Raw genomic sequence first — 22,631 nt, 5'->3', positions numbered from 1 at the left:
CTTATTTTAATTTGACCAGAGAAGGACAGAGTGAAAGAGAGAGAGAGAGAGAGAGAGAGAAAAAGCAAAAAAACAAGCCGCTAGGTCTGGGACTCAAACTACGGTCGGCCATGTGGGAATCCGGTGCCCTTAATCACCATGCCACCTGGCGGTCCCAATAATTTTTTTTTAAAAAGATTTATTTATTTATTTAATTCCATTTGTTGTCATTATTATTATTCTCTCTAAAAAAAAGTTTTAAATACATGAAATTGAATAAATCTTTTTTTAAAAAATAATTATTTTATTTAAACTAGAGACAGACAGAGACAGAGAGAAAGCAAGCTGCCAGATCCAGGACTCGAACCACAGTCAGCCATGTGGGAATCCAACGCCTTTAACCACCACACCATTTGCCAGCACCCCCCAATAATTCTTTTTAAACAAATTTTTAAAAAGGGGCCAGTAGGTGGTGTGGTGGTTAAGGGCACTGGACTTCCACATAGCCGACCGCCGGGGTTTGAGTCCTGGACCTGGGTGGCTTGCTTTGTCACTTTCTCCCTCTTGCTCTGTCCCTCTGTGGTCAAATTAAAATAAATAAATAAAGTTAGATAAAATAATCCTTTTAAAAAATAAATTGAGGGCCGACAAGTGGCCTGGTAGTTAAGGCACTGGACTCCCACATGATCAACTATGGTTCAAGTCCTGGACCTGGCAGCTTGTTTTCTCACATTCTCTGTCTATCTCTGGTCAAGTTTTAAAAAAAAATAATAAAAAATACACTTAAATAATTAAAAAATATTTTGTCTCAATGATGGGGTCAGCAGGCAGCGTGGAGGTTAAAGGCACTGGATTTCCACTTGGTTTACTGCAGTTCGTGTCCCGGACCTGGTGGTCTGCCTTCTCACTTTCCCTTACTCTATCTCTCTCTGTCTCTCTCTGGTCAAATTTAAAAATAACAACAAATGGAATTAAATAAATATTTGTTAAGGAACTATTTTATTTATTTATTATTTATTAATTTTTATTATCCAGTTTGATCAGAGAGACACAGAGAGAGACGGAAAGTGAGAAAGCAAGTCACGAGGTCTGGGGCTCCAACCGTGGTTGCCCATGTGGGATCCAACACCTTTAACCACCATACCACCTGCCGACCCCGATAAATAAATACTTTTTTTTGGAGTTTTTTTCTCTTTCTTTTTTTTTACTATAGGGCATGTGCACTTGCCAGAAAGACAGAGAGAGAGACAGAAAGCAAGAAATCACTCCCCAGGGAAGAAGGCCACGCCGCAATCCCTTCTTCTCCATTCTCCTCTTAAGATCTCAGGCACACATGCACACGCGCCCGGCATGAGTTTAAGCCGCCAGGTCTGGGACTTGAACTGCTGTCGGCTACGTGGGAGTCCAGGGACATAGCCATTATGCCAACTGCTGGTCCCAAATGAATAATTCTTAAAAAAAAAAAAAAAAGAATGGATATAAAAGGAGGGTCGACCCTGCAACCCTGTGGTTAAGGGAGCCAGATCTCTCATGGCTGATGGTATAGTCTGACTCCCAGCCTCAGTGGCCTGAAAAACACACCTGGGCATGTGTGTACATGCCCCAGACCCTGACAGGATGGGCAAATGGAGCAGGCACTGTGGAGTGACCACACCCCACTGGGGAGGTTTCTCTCCCTCTCCTCCCCCTTCTCCAGGGAACATACACACCATCTGGCAAAAGGGGAAAAAAAAATGAGAGAGACACTCTGATTATGGGCCTTTGGGAAGGGGCTAAGCATAGGGTGGGGCCCGAGGCGCTGGGATGAGTCCCAGGGCCAGACGCATGCTCCTGCCCTCTGTAGTGCAGCCAGGACCCCTCGGTGGACATGGGCCTGGCCCCGACCCTGAACTGAATAAAATTCTGTTTCGGTAAATCACTGAGACTCAGCACTTTCCGTTAACAGCAACAGAACGGAGTAGATCAGGTGAATTCGGAGTGGGACTACACAGTCTGATTTACTTATTTATATATTTAGATTTCTGCCATAGGGCAGGTATGCTCGCTGGAGAGATGGAGAGAGAGAAAGTGAGAAGTCAGTTCCAGGGATGGCCATGCTGCAATCCCTTCCCCTCCATTCTCCTCGAGGGATTTTAGGAACGCACGCACACACGCCTGGTGTGACTTTTCAAGCCGCTGAGGTCCGGGTCTTGAACCATGGAGCCAGCCATGCAGGATCCAACACCTTAACCACAACGCCACTGGCTGGCCCTAGGACCACAGTTCAATGCTCACGTCTTTATGGGATGCGGTGTTTGGGAGGGAGTCGTGCAGGGCAAGATGAACCCAGCAGGCCTGAGTTGTCTGAACTGCACATTCCAGAGAAAGAGCTGGCCTGTGACAGGTCCCGGCAGGTGCCCTCTCGGCCCTTGGAATGTCCTGCCTGGTAAGAGCATCGGTTTACCCTGGACTACCAATGAGCCCACCTTGACTCTGGAGGGTACGGAGACTGCAGTCAGCCACATGGCCAGGGAGCCAGGCCCACGTGACCGACCCAGTAAAAACCCTGGACACCAAGGCCCGGCCGAGCTGCCCTGGCTGGCAATAGCCCATGAGAGGGATCACACATCGTCTGTGGGAGAATAAACAGCCAGGCCAGGAGGCGGCACAGTGGTCAAGGTGCTGGATCCCACAGACCAACCAGGGTTAAGGCGCTGGATCCCACAGACTGACCAAGGTTAAGGTGCTGGATCCCACAGGGCGGGCCAGGGTTAAGGCGCTGGATCCCACAGGGCGGGCCAGGGTTAAGGCGCTGGATCCCACAGGGCGGGCCAGGGTTAAGGCGCTGGATCCCACAGGGCTGATTCAGACCTGGCATCCTGTTTTCTTGCTTTCTCTTTCTCTGGCAAGCTCACATGCCCTATGGCAAATTAATAATAACAATGATAATATATATAATTAAATAAACAATTCTAAAACAGTAATTGAATGCTGCCTGGGGGGCCCCACAGCAAGTGGATGGCCATGCTGCAATCCCTTCCCCTCCATTCTCCTCGAGGGATTTTAGGAACGCACGCACACACGCCTGGTGTGACTTTTCAAGCCGCTGAGGTCCGGGTCTTGAACCATGGAGCCAGCCATGCAGGATCCAACACCTTAACCACAACGCCACTGGCTGGCCCTAGGACCACAGTTCAATGCTCACGTCTTTATGGGATGCGGTGTTTGGGAGGGAGTCGTGCAGGGCAAGATGAACCCAGCAGGCCTGAGTTGTCTGAACTGCACATTCCAGAGAAAGAGCTGGCCTGTGACAGGTCCCGGCAGGTGCCCTCTCGGCCCTTGGAATGTCCTGCCTGGTAAGAGCATCGGTTTACCCTGGACTACCAATGAGCCCACCTTGACTCTGGAGGGTACGGAGACTGCAGTCAGCCACATGGCCAGGGAGCCAGGCCCACGTGACCGACCCAGTAAAAACCCTGGACACCAAGGCCCGGCCGAGCTGCCCTGGCTGGCAATAGCCCATGAGAGGGATCACACATCGTCTGTGGGAGAATAAACAGCCAGGCCAGGAGGCGGCACAGTGGTCAAGGTGCTGGATCCCACAGACCAACCAGGGTTAAGGCGCTGGATCCCACAGACTGACCAAGGTTAAGGTGCTGGATCCCACAGGGCGGGCCAGGGTTAAGGCGCTGGATCCCACAGGGCGGGCCAGGGTTAAGGCGCTGGATCCCACAGGGCGGGCCAGGGTTAAGGCGCTGGATCCCACAGGGCCGGTCCGGGAGTAGGCGCTGACTGACCAAGGTTAAGGTGCTGGATCCCACAGGGCGGGCCAGGGTTAAGGCGCTGGATCCCACAGGGCGGGCCAGGGTTAAGGCGCTGGATCCCACAGGGCTGATGCGGACCTGGCAGCCTGTTTTCTTGCTTTCTCTTTCTCTGGCAAGCTCACATGCCCTATGGCAAATTAATAATAACAATGATAATATATATAATTAAATAAACAATTCTAAAACAGTAATTGAATGCTGCCTGGGGGGCCCCACAGCAAGTTCAGCTGGAAGCCCCCACTTGGCGTCTCCTCAACCCTGCCCTAGGTGGTTTCCTCTTTGCTGACTTCATCTTTTTTTTTTTTTAAAAAGAGAGGTTTTTGCTACAGGGTGTGTGTGCTTGCTGCAGAAACAGAGAGAGACACAGAGTCAGAGAGGCAGAAAGCAAGAAATCGCCCCCGGGGGGATGGCCACGCTGCAATCCCTTCTCCGTTCTCCTCTCGGGATCCTGGGCACGCACGCCGGTGTGAGTTTAAGCCACCGGGTCAGGACTCAAACTGCAGTTGACTATATGGGAATCCAGTGACAACATCTGCTGGTCCCATGCTGACTTAATCTTTGTCCCCTCCACCGTAATAGGCCACCGTCACTTGTGTAACAGCTTTGCTGAGCTCCACGGGTCCTTCTAGTGAGTAGGTGACCCTCAAGGTGGCCTTGGGTCCTTGAACCACGCCCTACTCTCTCCCTGTCTCTGTAAAACACGCCATGACTCGAACTCATCACTGGTCCCTGTGCCAAGCGTCTCACACTGCGGCTGCGCCCACCATCAGAGGCCAGTCACGGAAGGGCCACCGAGCTGCTCCCTGGGCGGTCGCCGCCCCTGGAACCCCACACCCTCCTACAAACACATTCTTCCTCGAGCTGTGGGACAGATCACACCATGCCTCGGGTGAGCGCACTGGGGCTCCAGGAGTAAGTGGCTTGCCGGGGACACCCTGGCTGCGCAGCAGCCAGACCCCACACAGCCCCTCTGTGCTGTTCCCTTCCCTCCCCCACCAAACGTCCCACTCCCGTCCCCAGCTCACGTGACGACAGGGTCGTGGCAGGGCTGCAGGGAGAGGCAGCAGCAATCGAAGTCCTTCACGGCGTCCCGGCTCAGGCGAATGTTCTGGGTCCCATAGCCTGAGGCAGCTGGGGACAGAGACAGGCATAGTGACAGAAGGCAGAGGACAGGACAGGAGCATGGGGCACAGGCAGAGAGAACTCGAGCAGGACTCAGGGGAACAAGGCAGCTGAGAGTGAGTATGTGTGGGGCAGGAAGGCGTGGGGGGGGGTCGGTGAGAGGCAGGCGCCGGACCCTGATTGGGGGTGCCCTGACCGGGAGTCGGTGAGGCAGGCTCCGGGCCCGCTGGGGGGCAGCCGGTGGAGGCGCTGATGGAGACGCCTCTGGCCTTTGGATGGACCAAGCACATGTCTGGCCCTCCTTTGGAATGCGGTGCTAACAGGCATGCCTCCCCACGGGTGGGAGGATTACATGGATTCACGTACAGGAGGCCGGGAGGCAGCGCCACCGTGTGGGGGCCGCGTGTGCACCGTTACTCGGTCCTGACCACAGTGACCGTGGGAGTGAGCGTGCACGGGGGGAGGGCAAGATGCACAGGGAGCCAGGCCAGAGGCGCATTCGTGGCCCCACTCCCACCCCCGGCCCCGCACCTGTGTCCTTCTTCTTCTCGTGGTAGGTGTAGACGGCCCCCGCGGTGCAGTTCTTGCCGTGTCGTGTCATCCTGGGGAGGAAGGGCAGTGACCGGGTTATGTGAGCAGAGGCAGCCGGAACAGGGCAGACCTTCAAGGTCCTCAGAGCTGCTCCGCCCCTCAGACCAGAAAGCTGAGGGGGCAGGGGGTGCAGGTAGGGGTGAATAAGGGTGGGTGGTCACCAAGCCTGCCTCCTCCTGGAAGTCCTCCTTCAGTAATCAACTGAACTCATTATAAACTTAAAATGCGCCCTGTAACAGCAAAAGAACTATCTGTTTGGAGGTCGGGGGCTTGGGGGCCAATCAGGGTTTGAATCCTCTGTTACTACTTTGGAGTAGCTGGGGTAACAGTGTGCCATTAAAAAATTTTTTTAGAATTATTTTCTATTTGGGCCCAACAGGTGGCATGGTGGTTAAGGGCACTGGACTTTCACATGGCCAACCATGGTTCCAGTCCCAGACCTGGTGGCTTGCCTTTTTTTTTTTTTTTTTGGAGAGATTTTCACTGTAGGGCGTGTGCGCTCGCCAGACAGACAGAGAGAGAGAGACATAGAGACAGAAAGTGAGAAATCACCCCCAAGGGGGGATGGTCACGCCGCAATCCCTTCTCCTCCATTCTCCTCTCGGGATCTTGGGCACGCATGCACACACGCCCGGTGTGAGTTCTAAGCCACCGGGTCAGGGACACGAACTGCGGTCAACTACGTGGGAGTCCAGCGACATAGCCATTAAGCTAACTGCTGGTTCCTGTGGCTTGCTTTTTCATTCTCCCCTTACTCCCTCCCTCTGTGTCTCTCTCTGGTCTAATTAAAATGAATGAATGAATGAATGAATAAAACTAAATAATTTTAAATAATTCTTATAAAAAATGTAAAAATTGGGAACCAGCAGTTAGCGTAATGGCTATGTCGCTGGACTCCCATGTAGTCAACCGCGGTTCGCGTCCCGGACCCGGTGGCTTAAAACTCACGCCGGGCGCGTGTGCGTGCGTGCCCAAGATGCTGAGAGGAGAATGGAGGAGAAGGGATTGCGGCGCTGTCCCTTTCTGGTCAAATTAAAGTAAATAGATAAATAATGAAGTTAAATAAAATAATTCTTAAAAAACAAACAGGATATTGGACCAGCTGATAACATGGCAGTTAAGGCGGCTGGATCTTGCACAGGCGACTATGTGGTTCAAGCCCGAGATCCAGCAGCTTAAAAAACACACTGAGTGTGTGCGTGCCCAAATCCCAAGAAGGGGATGGAGGTGTAGCAGCATGGCCACCCCAGGCCTTTTCACCTCCTCTCTCTGCCTCTCTGCCTCTGGTGAGTGCAGGCCCCTATAGTAAATTAAAAACAAAGCTGTCGCACCAGACCTGTCCTTCGGGCAGAGAGGTGGGAACGGGGCCCTCTCTTTACCGCGCTACGCTCAAGAGCTCGGTGCTGCACTCTGTAACGGCCCATAAACTGGAAACTACCCAGACGCCCGTTACAGCGTGGGACAGAAGAAGAAACGGGCAGCCCAGCCCATGGCCTGGTGGTTGAGGGGGCTGGATCTCACAGTTCAAGCCCCGAACCTGGACACTTCAGAAATACACCAGGTGCATGTGCACAGATGCCCGAAATCCCAACAGGAGGGAGAGGCGGAGAAGGGGTTGTGACGTAACCGTTCCCCACTGGGGGAGGGTGCTTCCCCACTGTCCCCCCTCTCTCTGTCTCTTTCTAGCAAATGTATACACCCTCTGACAGAAAAAAAAAAAAAAACTTTAAAAAAGAAAGAAAGAAAGACAGAGGCACTTTCTCTCCTGCAACGTGAAAGGATACCCAATTTTCAGAGCTACGGCATGCGGGGTCGAGAGAAAAGCCAGACACGCCAGGGCCATGGAACTGGCCTCAAAGTTCTTTTCTTTTTTTTTAGTCCCCCCCCCCATAGGGCACAAGCGCTGGCCAGACAGAAAGAGGGAAAGTGAGAAATCCCCCAGGGAAGGTGGCAACGCCTCAACCCTTTCTCTTACATTCTCCTCTTGGGGTTTTGGGCAGGCACCCACAAGCACCTGGCGTGGTTTCCAAGCCGCTGGGTCTGGGACTGGGTCTGGGTCTGTGGCTGGCTGTGTGGAGTGCACTGCCTCAACTATCATGTCACCTGCTCCCTCCCTCAAAGGTTTTATTTAAAAAAATAAAGTTTAATACCTTTACTTGCTTCGAAAACTCACATTGTAGGCTGTAAAAGCATACGGTGAGGGGCTGGCAGGTGGCGTGGTGGTCAAGGCACTGGATTCCCACATGGCTGACCGTGGTCTGAGTTCTGGACCTGGCAGCTTGCTTTCTCACTTTTTCTTTGTCTGTCTCTCTGTCTCTCTCTCTCTCACTTCCCATTCCTCTCTCTCTGATCAAACTAACCAAAATGCTAACAAATAACATAATTCTTTTTAAGAAGTACAATGATTAAATGTGAAAGTTTTTAAAAAGTCAAATAAAAAATAACAGATTACCCTCCCGTTTCCTCTTATAAACAAGGGACAAGAGCACTCCAGGGGGGGGCGGGCGGGGGAGTCGGTCCCAGGGCCAGAACCCACCTCATTTCAGCCAGCCCTGATGGTGGGCAAACACACCTGCTGCACTTGGGGGGTCTCAGGCTGCAATCCAGACCCTCTCAGGTGCGCCTGCCACGTGGCGTTTTACCCCAGCACCACCATCTACGCCCGAGGTCCACTCTACAAAGTGCAGTTGCTGGGGCCAGAAGGTGGCATGGTGGCTAAGGGCGCTGGACTCCCACTTGCCTACCACGGTTTGAGTCCCAGACCTGGTGGCTTGCTTGCTCACTTTCTCTCTCTCTCGCTCTCTCTCTCACCCTGTCCCTCCTCTGGTCAAATTTAAAAATAAATAAAAAGTTAAATAAAGTAAATTTTTTTTTTGAGAGGTTTTTGCTATAGGGCGTGTACGCATGCCAGACAGAGAGACACAGAGAGACAGAAGGCGAGAAATCACCCTCCAGGGGGGATGGCCACACCACAATCCCTTCTCCTCCATTCTCCACTCGGGATCTTGGACATGCATGCACACGTGCCCGGCGTGAGTTTAAGCCACCGGGTCTGGGACTCGAACCGCGGTCGACTACGTGGGAGTCCAGTGACATAGCCATTACGCTAACTGCTGGTTCCAATAATAATAATGTTTAAACTAAATATCTTACATAAATAACTAACTCTGGGGGCCAGTCCCATGGCCTGGCGGTTAAGGGGGCTCGATCCCCCATAGCCATCTATGTAGTTTGAACCCGGTCCCAGCGGCCGGAAGACCGCTTCAGGCACATGTGTGCTCCAACCCCAACAGGGTGGAGAGTTGGAGAAGGGGCTGTGGCATGACCATGCCCCATGAGAGGTGGCTTTACCTCTCCCTTCTCTCACTAGCACATGTGCCCTCTGGCAATTAATTTTTTTTTTTTTTTACACTAAGTTTGTTACTGCCAGAAAGAGCACACACTCACTTGCCTTGAGTGCAAATGGGGATAATCATGGGATTAGCCACCGGGGCGGGAGCGCGGGGAGGAGGGACTGTGCTCAGAGCCGGGCACAAGATGCTCTCTCTCCAGCTTCAAGAAGGTTCCAGAAGCTGAGGGGGGGGAGCACAGCCAAGGTCCCCAGGAATGCAGACCTTCATCTCTGGCGCCCCCTCCTGGTTGCTTAAAGCACTTGCCCTTCGCTTTCAAACAGGAACCGCGGGGCTGCGGTGTTCTCTCTCCCCCTGCTGGCGCCTCCTGCTCGGAAGCGGGTTTTTGTTCGACGGTGATTTCTGCAGAACACACACGCAGACCTGCAGTTTGACGCGCTCAAACGTGCGCACCCCGGGAACCACCACCGCACCCGTGGAGACATGGAACACTTCTGCTACGAGAAAGTCCCCTCGAGCCCCTCGGGGCACAGTGCAGCCCGCAGAAACCGATCTTGATAAAACATCCGAACTTGACCCACAGGCCCTCCAGCCTCCGGGCCCTAAGCTTGAGTAGGCGTCCACCACCTGCCTCCCGGCCCCCCCTGCCATTTGCTCCCCAGCTCGGCCCCCGACTTCCGCCCGCCCCTCCCCCATGAAGGTTGCGCCGTCCTCCTCATGGACAGACTCCCGGCTCTATTCCTAGCTGTCAGCCGCCTTGACCCCTGTGGTATTTGGCACTGATGGCTCTGCTCACCCGGAGATGAGCTGGCCGGGCGTCCGGTGCCCAAGAATGGCTGTTTCTATGTGCAGAACGGCAACGTCCCCTCCAGGGGTAGGAGGGGCTGTAGACAGAGAACTTTTTTTTTTAAGGTTTTTGTCATAGGGTATGTGAGCTCACTGGGGGGAGAGAGAGAGAGGGAGGGAGGGAGGAAGTGAGAACTCACCCCCTCCTGCAGGTCAGGTGCAGTGGTTAAGGTAGTAGACGCCCACATTGCTGACCGTGGTTCGATTCCCACACCCAGCGGCTTGAAAATCTGGCTGGGTGCAAGTGTGTGCATGCCCAAAATCCCAAGAGGAGAATGGAGAAGTGACCATGGAGTGGCCACCACCCCCCCAAGCCCACGGGGTAATTCCTCTCTCTCTCTGACTCTGGCAAGCACGCATGCCCTTATGGCAAAAAAGCTTAAGAAGAAGAAGAAAAAAAAAAAAGAAAAAAATCATGGAGGGATGGCCATGGTGCAATCCTGTCTCCTCCATTTGCCTCTCCGGACTTTGGGCAAAGAAGCACATGCAGCTGGAGTGATTTTCAAGCTGCTGGGCCCAGGACTTCAAACCATGGTAGGCCACGCGTAAGCCTTCACCACCATACCACCTGCTAGCCAGAGGGAGGACTTTCTCCTTTGCTGAGGATAATGAGAACAGTCACAAGGAACATCGCTTGATCCCTGACTACTGAGCACCCTCCCCATCTCATCAACTCTAGAATCGTCACCTCTGCGACCCGTCCCGCCACCACCTCCACTTTGCAGATGGGTCACCTGAGGCCCAGAAGAGATGCCATTTTCTTAAGGCAGTAGTTCTCAAAGTGAGGTCCCTGAGGGCACCCAAGATACTTTCAGGAAGTCCAGGGAATTATTTCTATAGTAATTCTAAAATGATATTTGCCTTTGTTCTTACTCTTTGACAAAGGTACAGTGGAATCTTCCAGAGGGTGCTAGATGTGTGAAGACGCTCCGGTTCTGACAGCTGACATGTACTCGAGTTTTATTTATTTGTTTACTTAATTTTTGCCATAGAGTGCATGCCCTCACACAGAGGGAAAAGTGAGAAATCACCCCCAAGGGGGATGGCCACACAGTAATTCCTTCTCCATTCTCCTCTTGGGCTTTTAGGCACACAGTCATATGTGCCTGACGTGACTTTCGGGCTATCAGGTCCAGGACATGAACTGCCGTTGGTCACGTGGGACCTAGCCACCTTAAACTCCGCACTGCCTACTGGTTCTATGTCTTGTTTTTTTTTGTTTGTTTGTTTGTTTTGTTTTTTAAGACAAAGTCTTATTATGTTGTCCAGGCTGGACTTGAACTCAGTCCTCCCTTAGTAGCTGGGACTACAGGGACGTGCCACTGTGCCTGGCAGTCTATGCTAGTTTTTTTTGGAGAGGTTTTTGCTATAGGATGTGTGTGCTCGCCAGACAGACAGAGACAGAGAGACAGAAAGCGAGAAATCACCCCCCAGGGGGGATGGTCACGCCGCAATCCCTTCTCCTCCATTCTCCTCTTGGGATCTTGGGCACACACGCACACATGCCCAGCGTGAGTTTTAAGCCACCGGGTCCGGGATGCGAACCGCAGTCGACTACGTGGGAGTCCAGCAACATAGCCATTACGCTAACTGCTAGTCCCAAGTCTATGCTAGTTTCTGAGACAGCAAATATTGATAGACATAATTCACATAAGTAAAGCTCTTTGGAGTCTCCACTGATTTTCAAGATCCTGAGGCCAAAAGGTAGAGGCCCTGGCTGAGGGTGGGAGAGCTGCCGGGGGCAGTGCCAGGGTTTCCAAACCCCGGGAGCTCAACTTTTGCCCACTGCATGCGACTGTCTCCAGAGTTGGGCCAACTTCAAAACAGAAAATAGGATGACTGCCATCTGCTGTCACTAGCACTGTAGGGAGGAAACAGCCAAAGGGGAGGGACACAGGTTCACAGACTCCCCCAGCTGTGAGGTGGGGAGTCAAGATTTGAAACCAGGCACCCGGGCTCTGGTCTGCCCTCTCAACTGTGTGGCAAGTGTCAGTCCGCCCAGGAAGGTCACAATCGAGAATATGGACCAACTGATTCCTTTTCTGTACAAAAATTCTCAAAATCTAAAGTCTATTTCACTCTTTCAGCAAATCTCAATAATCCAGACACTGGGACCAGCAAGTGGCATGGCAGTTAAGGCGCTGGACACTACCACATGGCCAACCACAGTTTGAGTCCTGGACTTGGCGACTTGGTTTCTCACTTTTCCTCTCTCTCTCTCCCTGTGTGTCTCGCTGGTCAAATTTAAATATATAAATGAATAAATAAAATAAAATAAATAATTCTTAAGAAAATAATAATCCAGACACTAAATGTTTATTGCAGAATCCTGACCTGTATAGTAGGTTTAATAGAATCCAGTTGCAGGGCCTGGTGGTGGTGAAGTGATCAAGTGATTGGATCAAGGGCCAGCAGGGGGCGTCGTGGTTAAAGCACTGGTCTCCCACATGGCTGACCACCGTGTGAGTCCTGGCCCTGGGAGCTTGGAAATCATGCTACGTGCACGTGCCCACAATCCCAAGAGGAGAATGGAGAAGAGACTGTATTGTGGCCGTCCCCCAGGGGAGTGATTTCTCACTTTCTCTTTCTCACTCTCTGACAAATACATGTGCCCTATGGCAAAAACCTAAAAAAAAAATAAAAATGAACAAACCTACAGAAGAGGTCCTGGGATCTCCCGGAGCAAGGTGAGGATGCGAGTGTGCCCACACCTGTGATTCAGGCCAGCTGAGACTGGGGGTGTGGATTACAGTGTGAGAACCCTGCTAGGAGTGCTGCTGTCTCTTATTCATGAAGAAATTAATTAATTAACCCTGGCTGGGTGGCATAGATGGTAGCAAACTGAACTGCGTGTTGGAGGCCACGTAACTGACTCTGGGTTGGCCTGAAACACACTGGGCACATGTGTGCCCAAGATCACAACACCTTGGAGGGCTCTGAAAAGGAGACTGGCGTGATCAGCACCTGTTAAGGCTGTTTCTCCTTCTCCAGCCTGTGCATGAACATTCTATCATGAATAAAAACACATTCCAAAGGGACCAGCAGGTAGCAGAGTGGTTAACGCTCTAGACTCCCACATGGCCAACCTCAGTTTGAGTTCTGGACCCAGTGGCTTGAAAATCACACCAAGCGGGGCTGGCAGGTGGCATGGTGGTTAAGAACACTGGACTCCCACATGGCCAACTGCAGTTCGAATCCTAGACCTGGTGGGCTTGCTTTCTCAATTTCCCTCTCTCTCTCTCTGTCCCTCTCTGGCCAAAATTTAAAAACATAAATAAAAATACATTTTAAAAGTTTAAAAAATAAAGAAAATCACGCCAAGCGTGTGTGTGTGCATCAACATCCCAGGAGGACAGTGGAGGAGAAGGGATTGCGGCATGGCCATCGACCCCTGAGGATGATTTCTCACTTTCTCTCTCCCTCTCCCACTGTCTCTACCAGTACACATGCCCTACAGCAAATTAAAAATAGTTAAAAATAATTATTTAATTTTATTCATCATTATTATTTTAATTTGATCAGAGAGATGCACAGAGAGAGAGGGAAAGTGTGGAAGCAAGCCACCGAGTCCAGGACTCGAACCACAGTCAGCCAGTGGGAGTCCATCACCTCAACCACCACACCACCTACCAGCCCCATCCTACAGCAAATTAAAAAGAGAGAGAGAGAGAAAGAGAGAAAGAGAGAGAGAAAGAGAGAGAGAGAGAGAGAGAGAGAGAGAGAAATGACCATATCCTTCAAACACTCAGTACCAGGCCCTATGGGATGCACCTGACAAGACAGATCCGCTTGGTCCTCATGAAACCTTCCCAGGTCTTCTCCATTTTACAGATAAGAAAATGGAGGTTCAGAGACACTGGTTCCTTCCTCAGTCTGCACCTGACAGATCAATCCGCACAAGCTTTTCTTTTTTTCTAAGACATTGTCTCCCCCTTATTCGTGATATCATATGCACGTGCACACGCGTGTGAGAGGGAGGCAGAGGAGCGCCCTCCACAGGGCCTAGTCAGCCGCACCCCACTGCAGTGTGGAATATAAGAACTTACAACTCGATAGCAAAATGGCAACTCATCCAATTTACAAACGGGCAGAGACGGTCACAGCCCAAGTCCTGGCCTGGCTTCCCTGAAAGCATGCTGGGGCTGGAGAACTGAAAGGGGGTGGCGGCATGCCTGAGCCCCGCGGAGGGTGCTTCTCTTTCTCGCTCGTGTGTGTGTGTGTGTGTGTGTGTGTGTGTGTGTGTACATGGGCTGTCTCATGAATACAAAGGAATGAAGCGAAGAAGAAGAGAGAAGAAGAAAAGAAAAAGGAAACTGGGCAAAGGATTGGATTAGAGATTTCTCCAAAGATATACAAAGGGCCAAAGAGCACAAGAAAAGAGGCTCAGTACCACCTGTCATTAAGGACGCGCAGCCCAACCACAGATACGAGTTCACACCCCCGATAGCTATAATCAGAAAGCCAGGTAATAAGTAGTGGCGAGGATGCGCAGGAATCCCAACGCTCACCTGCTGCTGTGAGAACGTAAAATGGTGCAGCTATTTAGGAAAAGCTTGGCAATTCCTCAAAAGGTTAAACAGGGTCACTATTTGATCCAGCAATTCCACTTCCCATAGAATTGAAAACATAAGGGCCAGGCCGGCACGTGGTGCGGTGACTAAGGAGCTGGACTCCCACATGGCCGATCGTGGCTCAAAGCCACCGGGGTCCAGAACTCAAACAGTGGGGGGCCAAGTGGGAGTCTAGCAACATAACCATTACATCATCTGCTGGTCCCCCAAATTTTAAAAATATCAATAACTAGTAAATCTGGGCACTAGGGAGTCATACTACTCTATCACTTTTATAAGTTTGAACATTTTGTTAAGGAATTGTTCAATTTTATTTTTATTATTATTACTATTATTTTTATAATTATTTTATTTACCTTTATATTTATTTATTTTAATTTGAAAAGAATTAGGGGGAGAGAAAGAGACAAAGAGAACATGAGAAAACAAGCCTCCAGGTCCGGGACTCAAACTGTAGTCAGCCATGTGGGAGTTCAGTGCCCTTAACCTTTACGCCACCTATTGGCCCCAATGGTGGCAGTGATTAAGGCCTCTGGACTCCCACATGGTTTACCCTGGTTTGGTCCTGCACCTGGCAGCTTGCTTTCTCACTTTCCTTCCGTCTGTCTTTCTCTGGTCAACTTCAAAAAAGAAAAGAATGACAATGAAAAAAATTAAATTAAAAATAATTCTCTTTAAAAAAAAAGAGGGACCAGCAGGTGGCCTGTGGTTAAGAGCGCTGGACTCCCATATGGCCAACCACGGTTGGAGCTCTGCACCTGGCAGCTTGCTTTCTTACTTTTCTTCTCTCTCTCTCACTCTGTCCCTCTCTGGGCAAATTACAATAAATAGATAAAATAACTAAAGTTCAATAAAATAATTCTTTTTTTTTTTTAAAGGAGAGATTTTTGCTATAGGGCATGTGCGCTCCCCTGAGAGAAAGAAATCACGAAATCACTCCCCCACCATGGAGGGTGGGGAGGCCACGCCCCTATTCCCTCTCCTCTATTCTCCTCTCTGGATTTTGGATACCCACACACAGGTGCGCAGCGTGAGTTTAGGCCCTGGTCTAGGGACTTGAACCGCAGCCGACTACGTGGGAGTCCAGCGACATAACCACTACTCCGTCTGCTGGATTTGCTATAGGGCTCCTGCGCTCACCAGAGACAGACAGTGAGACAGAAGTGCGAAGGCAACATGCCGGGTCCAGGCCTGGAAGCGCGGTCCGTCACGTGGGAGTTCAGCACCTTAACCACCGCCACCTGCTGCCCTCGTCTGAATGAACATCCTGACAACAAAATATTAAAGTAAAAGGCCCGGTCAAGCGGGCCAGTGCACAACGAATCTGCGGCACGATCAGGATGCGAAGCCAGGACTGCCTGACCCAATGCTCCAAAGGAAAACGCAAGAACCCCGCAGAGGGAAGGCACGATCCACTGCCACCCTGCGTGCCTCCCGCGTCAGAGACCCTGCGACAGGAGTGCTGGCCCTGAGGTCTTTCATTCTAGCCTTCTGCATCATAGTCCGGGAAACTGAGGCCAGGAAAGTTCTTCAACTCCCACTTCTTCAACTCTCAGGAGTCCCCAGTCCCCTTCTTCCTAGACGCTCGCATCCTAACTCCGGCCCCGAGCCATCTACCACCAACCGCAGCTCTCAGAACTGCCCGAAGGCCGGTTTGGCTCCTTCCAGGGGATGCTGGGAGATGTAGTTCAGCTGCAAACTTCAGGGGCCAGCAGGGCTCTCTTAACGATGGCTAGGGAGTCGGGAATCCGAACTCTTACCCCTGTCTTTCTCAGAACCCCAGTCCTCTCTAGAGGGAAATCGATCCCCGCTACACTAGTCTTCCGCCACCTGGAACTCACCTCACAAGCGACTCCTCGTTCCTTCGTCGCTTCTTCGACTGTGTTCCTACGCCGGAAAGGAGCACTGTTTTCCCCCTCCGTTACGCCCACTTCCGCCTGGCCAAAGCGAGCGGAAGTAGACCTGCCCCTAGCCGTGGAGGTGCTTAGACTGACTCGGTAAGTTCTCTTTTCTTCCCTTCTTCCCTCCGGAAACGTGAGTAGCAACTTGAGAGTTCCGGTTATCAAATTGGTGAGAATACGGGGAACGCTTAGTATATACTAGGCATTTTTCAGAGTGGATGATTTCCTGCTTGATTCCCGTACTTTGCGTTTCTCTAAGTCTGAGTTTAAGGACTAACCACTCCACCTCCCCCTTTTGTGCTGCATCTTTGAAAGACTATTGGGAAGGGGCCGCTCCTCTGTTCCCATTTTACAGACACAGCAATTGAGAAATCAGAAATCAAGGCCATTTAAACCACACCCAGTAAGCAGGAATTTACTTCGGCACCAACCAGCTTCCCCAGGGACCGAACGAAGCATACCGTTCTCGCCAGTTTCTAAATAGCTAGAGACCCAGACATTATTTCTCTAGCTTGGCCAGGCGACATCCCAGGGCGGAAGACCGAGAGGGGCGACTGGAGGCCACCAGATCTTGTCCCCTATGTGCTTCACATTGTCAGAGACCCTACTGCCTACAGGGGTGCTGGCCCTTAGATCTTTCGTCCAAAGGTCCCTTTAAATACTTTGTCCCTTACCTGAGTCCCGCCCAGGGCAGGTAACCCCAAGCCCCGCCCCCTAGCCAGAACCAGGGATCTGCCGTCTTGCTGGGAGCGGAGCGGAACACCCCTCCTTCTTCCCCCTCCCCTCTTCCCAGCCCCTCTTCCCAGCTGGTCGGCGAGGCGCGGATTGAAGGGAAAGGGGCAGTACTCACAGGTCTGGGCAGGTAAGTAAATGTCCCTGGAGGCGGAGCTTGGCTTGGGGAGGCTGGCTTCCTGGCTCCCCAGACTTCGGAGACCCACAAGTTTGTGGTCCCCAAGCCCAGGCTCCAGACCCCCTTCCCCTCTTGCCCCTGGGTCTAAGAATATATGTCCCCACTCCTGTCTCTCCTCTCCTGTAATCTTTGATGCCTGTGGGTGGATGTGGCAGTGGGCACTGAGAGAGGCGGCAGTGAAGATTACCAGGAAGAAAGGAATCTGGATGGGCAATGGACATGTTTTTGAGACCTACTATGTGACAAAACTTGTGTTGAGTGGTGCAGAGTCCCTGATCTCATCCCTGGAGGCACACTGCCTTCACCCAAATCCTGCTTCTGACACTACAACCTGTGTGACCTGGACAGCTTACTGTACTTCTCTGTGCCTCTGTTTCCTCATCTATAACATGGGGGGCAGTGGTGGGATAGTGGTTAAGTAGTTTGACTCCCCCATAGCTGACGGTGGTTCAAGCCCAGCAGTTTGAAATTCTTACAGGGTGCGTGTGCATTGTGCCCAAAATCCCAAGAGGAGAATGGAGGAGAAAGGATTGTGGCGTGGCCATCCCCCCACCCTGGGGAGTGATTTCTCACTTTCTCTCTGTCTCTCCGTCTCTATGCGAGCACACATGCCCTATGGCAAAATTTTTTCTCTAAAAAATAATAATAATGATCATAATAATAAAGTACTGGGACCACAGGTGGTGTGGTGGTTAAGGCGCTGGACACTCCCACACAGCTGATCTCAGTTTGAGTCCCAGACCTGGTGGCTTGCTTTCTCACTTTCTCTCTCTCTCTCTCTCTCTCTCTCTCTGAGTGTGTGTGTGTCTCTCTGGTCAAATTAAAATAAATAAATGAATAAATAATCATTAAATAATTCTTTTTTACAAAAGGATAACAGTAGGACTGCTGTGCAGATGGGGACGAGTCGATACAGGAAAAGCAGCTCCTGGCACGGGATACAGGCTCCATAAGTGCCTGCTGTAGTCATTCGCGGACCAGAGTCAGGTCAGGGAGGCTTGGCCTCACTCCCAAGGGGCTGAGGCACTTGTCAGCTAAGCCACACCTGGTTCCAGGTGTCCACAAAATATGAGGGGCTCCCCCTCCCTGATGCTGCTGTACCTGGGACTAACCACCTGCCTGGATAGTTCTCCCACTGTGGGGCAAGACCAAGGTGAGTGTGCAGAGCTTTGAGTTCTGACTCCCCGGCATGGCGCGGGGGTCCCAGGAACCTTGACTCTAGTTGCTCCCTCCTCCCCCAGGCCTAGTAGTTCGGCCCCTACCTGTCCTCCCTCGGACCCAGGAGTCTTCACCCAGGGCCCCATCGTTCTCTATCTCCTATGTCTCCAGCCCTAGGGACCCTTCACTTTTCTGTCCTTTGTGTCTTAGGCCCAGAAGTCTTCCTGGATGCCCCGGAGGCTCAGAGTGTCCTGGGCAGCCGTGGCCGAGGCCGGGTCCGGCGAGCTAATCACTGGGACCTGGAGCTGTTCACGCCGGGGAACCTGGAACGTGAGTGCCTGGAGGAGCGGTGCTCCTGGGAGGAGGCCCGCGAGTACTTCGAGGACAACACCATGACGGTGAGGGCCCCGTGGCCGCGGAGTGGGCCCTCTGTCTTCCCCAGACCTTGGGGTCCTGACCCTGAATCCTGCCCTCCCTGGGGTCCTAGACATCAGGGCAGGCCAAGGTGGGTTTGGGAGTGTGAGTCTCCCCGCTGAATCTCTTCCTGTCCTCTGCCCACCCAGGAGCGTTTCTGGGAGAACTACATCTACAACGGCAAGGGAGGTGAGTGGGCCCAGCCCTCTTGATCTGTTGATCATGCAGCCCAGGCCGCCCTTGGCACCCTGGCTTAGGTGCACAAGTTGCAGGGGGCTGCCAGTCCCCCATCCCTGAGGCTGGCTGGTACAGGAGTCCTCTCTCTTCAGATCAGAGCCCCTGTCTGAGAGCTCGCACCCCCACCCCGTGCAGGTCTGAAGGGGAAGTGGGTGCAGTGAAAGGCCATACCTACCCAGCCTGCCAGGGAGTCTTGGGCCCCTCAGGCAGCTCAGTTGCTGGAGGGGCTGCTCCCTAGCAACGGCCAGGGGAGGAGGCTCAGCCATCCTCACCTGCCCACTTCACCCAACCCAACCCCTCCTGAGGTCTGAGGCCCTATCTTGGCTGCAGCCTTGTTGCTAAGGGGGGCTGCTCCTTAGCAACGGGTCTGCCCTGGCCAGACCCAGGAAGCCAGCAACACTACCTGGCTGGCTCCCCTCCCCCACAACCCCATCCCAACCTGGCCTGGTTGCTAAGGGGGCCTTCTCCCTAGCAACCACACCTAGAAAGGCTGCAGGCCCCAAGTCCTGGCCCACTGGAGGACCCCCTTCCCAGCACCACATGCCCCACCCCTTTGGCCTGGTTGCTAGGGGTGGATGTACCTTAGCAACATGCCCTAGGTCTGGGCCCAAGTCCCCTGTCAGAGCCTGGTTGCTAGGGGAGTTAGGCCTTCCTTCCAGGCCTAGTGGCTCCTTGCATCCTCCTGAAAGTTGCCAAATGGGCAGGACGTGCCTGCTCGGTGCTGCTTAGTGCTAAGGGGGCAGAAAAGCCTGGGGTTTACCCCCTGAGGAAGAGCTCCCCCTCCCCCTCCCTCCTTTCCAGGCCAAGGATGCCTCTCTTGCAGCCAGAGCTAGCAAGGAGCTGGAGGTCTCCCATGTCCCCTTCTCCTTAGACCTGAGGCCTTGGCTTGCTGGGGGCCTCATGTGCTTTTAGCAGCAGGCCCATGTGTGTTCTGGACACCTACTCACCTTTGTGGGGAGTTCCTAAGTTCCTCCGTTGTCCAGTGCATTTTCCTAGGCTTCTGGGACATCAGAGGCCTTCCCGTGCATGCCGTCTTCCTTCAGGATTGAGCCTTGCCCCTCAGTGGCCTGGTTAGTGCAAGGGGCTATTCCGGAGTGGGTAGAGCTGCCTCTGATGAAATGCAAGCATCCCCTTCACTGCCCTCCCCCGCTAGCCACCCCCAGCCCCAGCCAGTACTGGACCAGGGCTCCTGTGTGTCCCACGTGCTCAGGGAGGTCTCCAGTGCAAATGTGGAACTTTCCCGAGTGGGTCAGTCTCACCGGGCATTGCATTTTACTGCCACACCACTGTCTGCCACCCTTTCCCCTCCTCCGAGTTTGAATTTTAAATACACAATGAATAACTCTTTCAAAGGATTTTTTTTTTTTTTTTGAGAGGTTTTTGCTATAGGGGGTATGCGCTTGCCAGAAAGACAAAGAGAGACATAGAGACAGAAAGCGAGAAATCAGCCCCCAGGGGGAATGCCAACACCGCAATCCCTTCTCCTCCATTCTCCTCTTGGGAGTGTGAGTTTAAGCCACCAGGTCCAGGACTCGAACCACAGTCAACCACATGGGAGTCCAGCGACATAGCCATTACACCAACTGCTGGTCCCAGGAATTATTTAATTTTATCAATTATTTTTAAATTTGACCAGAGAGAGAGAGAGGAAAAGAAAGAGGAAGAGAGAGAGAGAGAAAGTAAGAAAGCAAGCCACCAAGTGTCCAGGACTCAAACTGCAGTTGGCCATGTGGAATTCCATGTGCCTTTAACACACCACCCGCTGCCCCCTCACAATGAATAACTTTTTCTTTAATTGCCAGAAAGCACGTGCACTCACCGCAGAGAGACAAAGAGACAGAGAGAGAAGGAGAAAGCATTCCCTAGTGGGGTATGGTCATACCACAATCCCTTCTCTATTTTTCCTATCGGGATTTTGGGCATTCACACACACACACCTGGTATATTTTTTAAGCCTCCAGCCTGGGACTCAAAGCCTGCAGTTGGCCATGTGTCTCTGGCTCCCTTAACCTCTAGGCTAAGGGGGTAGCCTGCAGCAAATAACCTAAAGTTATTTGTAAGTAAGTATCAATATATTCCAAAAAGTGCATGGGATATACTTACACTAAAAACTCTATTTTATGTGCATATGAATTTCCCACTTAACTGCACACCTGATATTATTATTTGCTAAATCTAGCAATGGTCAGTGTTGGGGCCTCATAAAGCCTCCTCACCCCACTTTCAGTATGCCCAGCTCTGGGGACATGAGCCACCGTCTGTCCAGGGAGGGCCTCTGCTGTCATGGGAATACAGCTAACGTATTTTCTAGTCTTGGGTGAAGTTCTCACAGGCCCTTTTGTGCATCTGGCTCCACTGGGATTTTCCAGCCTGGGGTAGGGGTTATGCTTCCCATTTTACAGAACAGGAAATGGAGGTGCAGGGACCAGCAGGTGGCGTGGCGGCTGAGGCAGCTGAATCCCACATGGCCAACGGTGTGGTTTGAATCCCAGGCCCTGTGGTTAGAAAACCACACCAGGTGCGTGTGTCTGTGTGCCCAAAACCTGGGAAAAGAAGGGATTGCAGTGTGTCCATTCCCCCTAGGGGGAGATTTTTTCACTTTCTCTCTCTCCCCCCTCTTTTGGTGAGTGCATGCACCCTAGAGCAAACTAGAAAACAAAAGTTAAAAATAAGAAAAGAGAGTCTCAGAAAAAGCAGTGTGGCGAATTGCTTTAGGTCACAGGGGTAGGGAGTGGCCCCAGCTCTGCCTTGCTTCATAACCTGTGCTCCTCCTTTGGGACAAGGAATTTGGATATGGAGTGGGTGGCAGTCCCTGAGTCAGTGGCTGCCTCTCTCCCAACAGGGCGTGCACGGGTGGATGTGGCAGGCCTGGCAGTGGGGCTGACGTCTGGCATCCTGTTCATCGTGCTGGCCGGCCTGGGAGCCTTTTGGTATCTGCACTGGCGACAGCGACGAGGCCTGCAGCCTTGTCCTCAAGAGTAAGGGGTTTTCAGGGAGGAGCGGGTAGGGGGCTGGGAAGGGAGGAAAGGCCACCTAAGGAGACAGTCTGAGGCCTAAGGAGACGGTGGTGTGGAAGGTGAGTTGGCCAGCTCACTGGCATCCGCTCATGGCACCACAGGCGGGTCTCTGTCCCCACATGGTAGGAGCTCTGTTCCTGGGCTTTGTGGTCCTGGGTTTCTGTGAGATTGTCACTAGGAAGTTGCATGTGGGGAGGCCGCTCCTGTGCAGCCTGTGGTTTGGGGGTCTGTGCAGCGTGTCTGCTGAGAGGGTGCAGGAAGTGTGTGTGTGTGTGTGTGTGTGTGTTTCTTGCTGGCAGGGTCTGAGAGGGTGTACGAGTGTCAGTCTTGGAAGAGTTATGGGTCTGGGGGTACTTTCAGGGTGAGCTGATCGTGGGAGAGGATGGGATTTGAGACTGAATGTGCCTCTGTGTTGGGGTCCCGTGTGCATGGACCCGGTCAGGTCTGTCTGTTTCTGTGTGTGTGTGCCTGCCTTTCTGCAGGGTTTCTTTTTCTCCATTACTCTGCCTGTGTCTGGTGCACAGGCATGTGAGAGTCTCTCTGCGGTGGTTGATTTCTGTCTGCCTGTCCCTAGGTTCTCTGTTTCCATCGTCTCTATCTGGTAGGTTTCTCCTGATAACTACCTTTTCTGTCTCCAGGGCAGGGCTCATTAGCCCTCTGAACTCTCCCGGCCCACCAGTGCCCCTGCCTCCACCCCTACCCCCAGGCCTCCCCACCTATGAGCAGGCTCTG

At 52.3% G+C, this 22,631-nt stretch overlaps 2 protein-coding genes across 7 annotated transcripts in view; one reads left to right on the top strand and one right to left on the bottom strand.

The window, feature by feature from the left end:
* Positions 1–16,149, bottom strand: part of NOSIP (nitric oxide synthase interacting protein) — a 21,072-nt gene extending 4,923 nt beyond the window's left edge. The window contains exons 1-3 of one of the 2 annotated variants that reach the window (XM_006160139.2): positions 16,104–16,149; positions 5,436–5,506; positions 4,808–4,913 (exon numbers count right to left, since the gene is read on the bottom strand). In XM_006160139.2, coding sequence (XP_006160201.1) covers positions 4,808–4,913; positions 5,436–5,505 — 176 coding nt within the window. In that variant the 5' untranslated portion in view covers position 5,506; positions 16,104–16,149. Of the gene's footprint in view, positions 1–4,807; positions 4,914–5,435; positions 5,507–15,402; positions 15,546–16,103 lie in introns of those variants that run through there. The other variant, XM_006160138.3, reaches the window with a different exon arrangement.
* Positions 16,150–16,184: 35 nt separating this feature from the next.
* Positions 16,185–22,631, top strand: PRRG2 (proline rich and Gla domain 2; the record flags this gene model as incomplete). Of its 5 annotated transcripts, none has more annotated exon segments than XM_014592272.2 (7): positions 16,185–16,259; positions 16,957–17,025; positions 17,946–18,226; positions 18,442–18,629; positions 18,795–18,834; positions 21,725–21,860; positions 22,538–22,631. In XM_014592272.2, coding segments are annotated over 5 exon segments (543 nt in total), but the record flags the coding sequence as incomplete, so codon positions are not given.

Source organism: Tupaia chinensis, unplaced genomic scaffold, assembly GCF_000334495.1.
Source record: "Tupaia chinensis unplaced genomic scaffold, TupChi_1.0 Scaffold000673_1, whole genome shotgun sequence".
Taxonomy (NCBI): domain Eukaryota; kingdom Metazoa; phylum Chordata; class Mammalia; order Scandentia; family Tupaiidae; genus Tupaia; species Tupaia belangeri.
The sequence above is the reverse complement of the archived record's forward strand: the minus strand, read 5'-3'. Positions and strand labels throughout refer to the sequence as shown.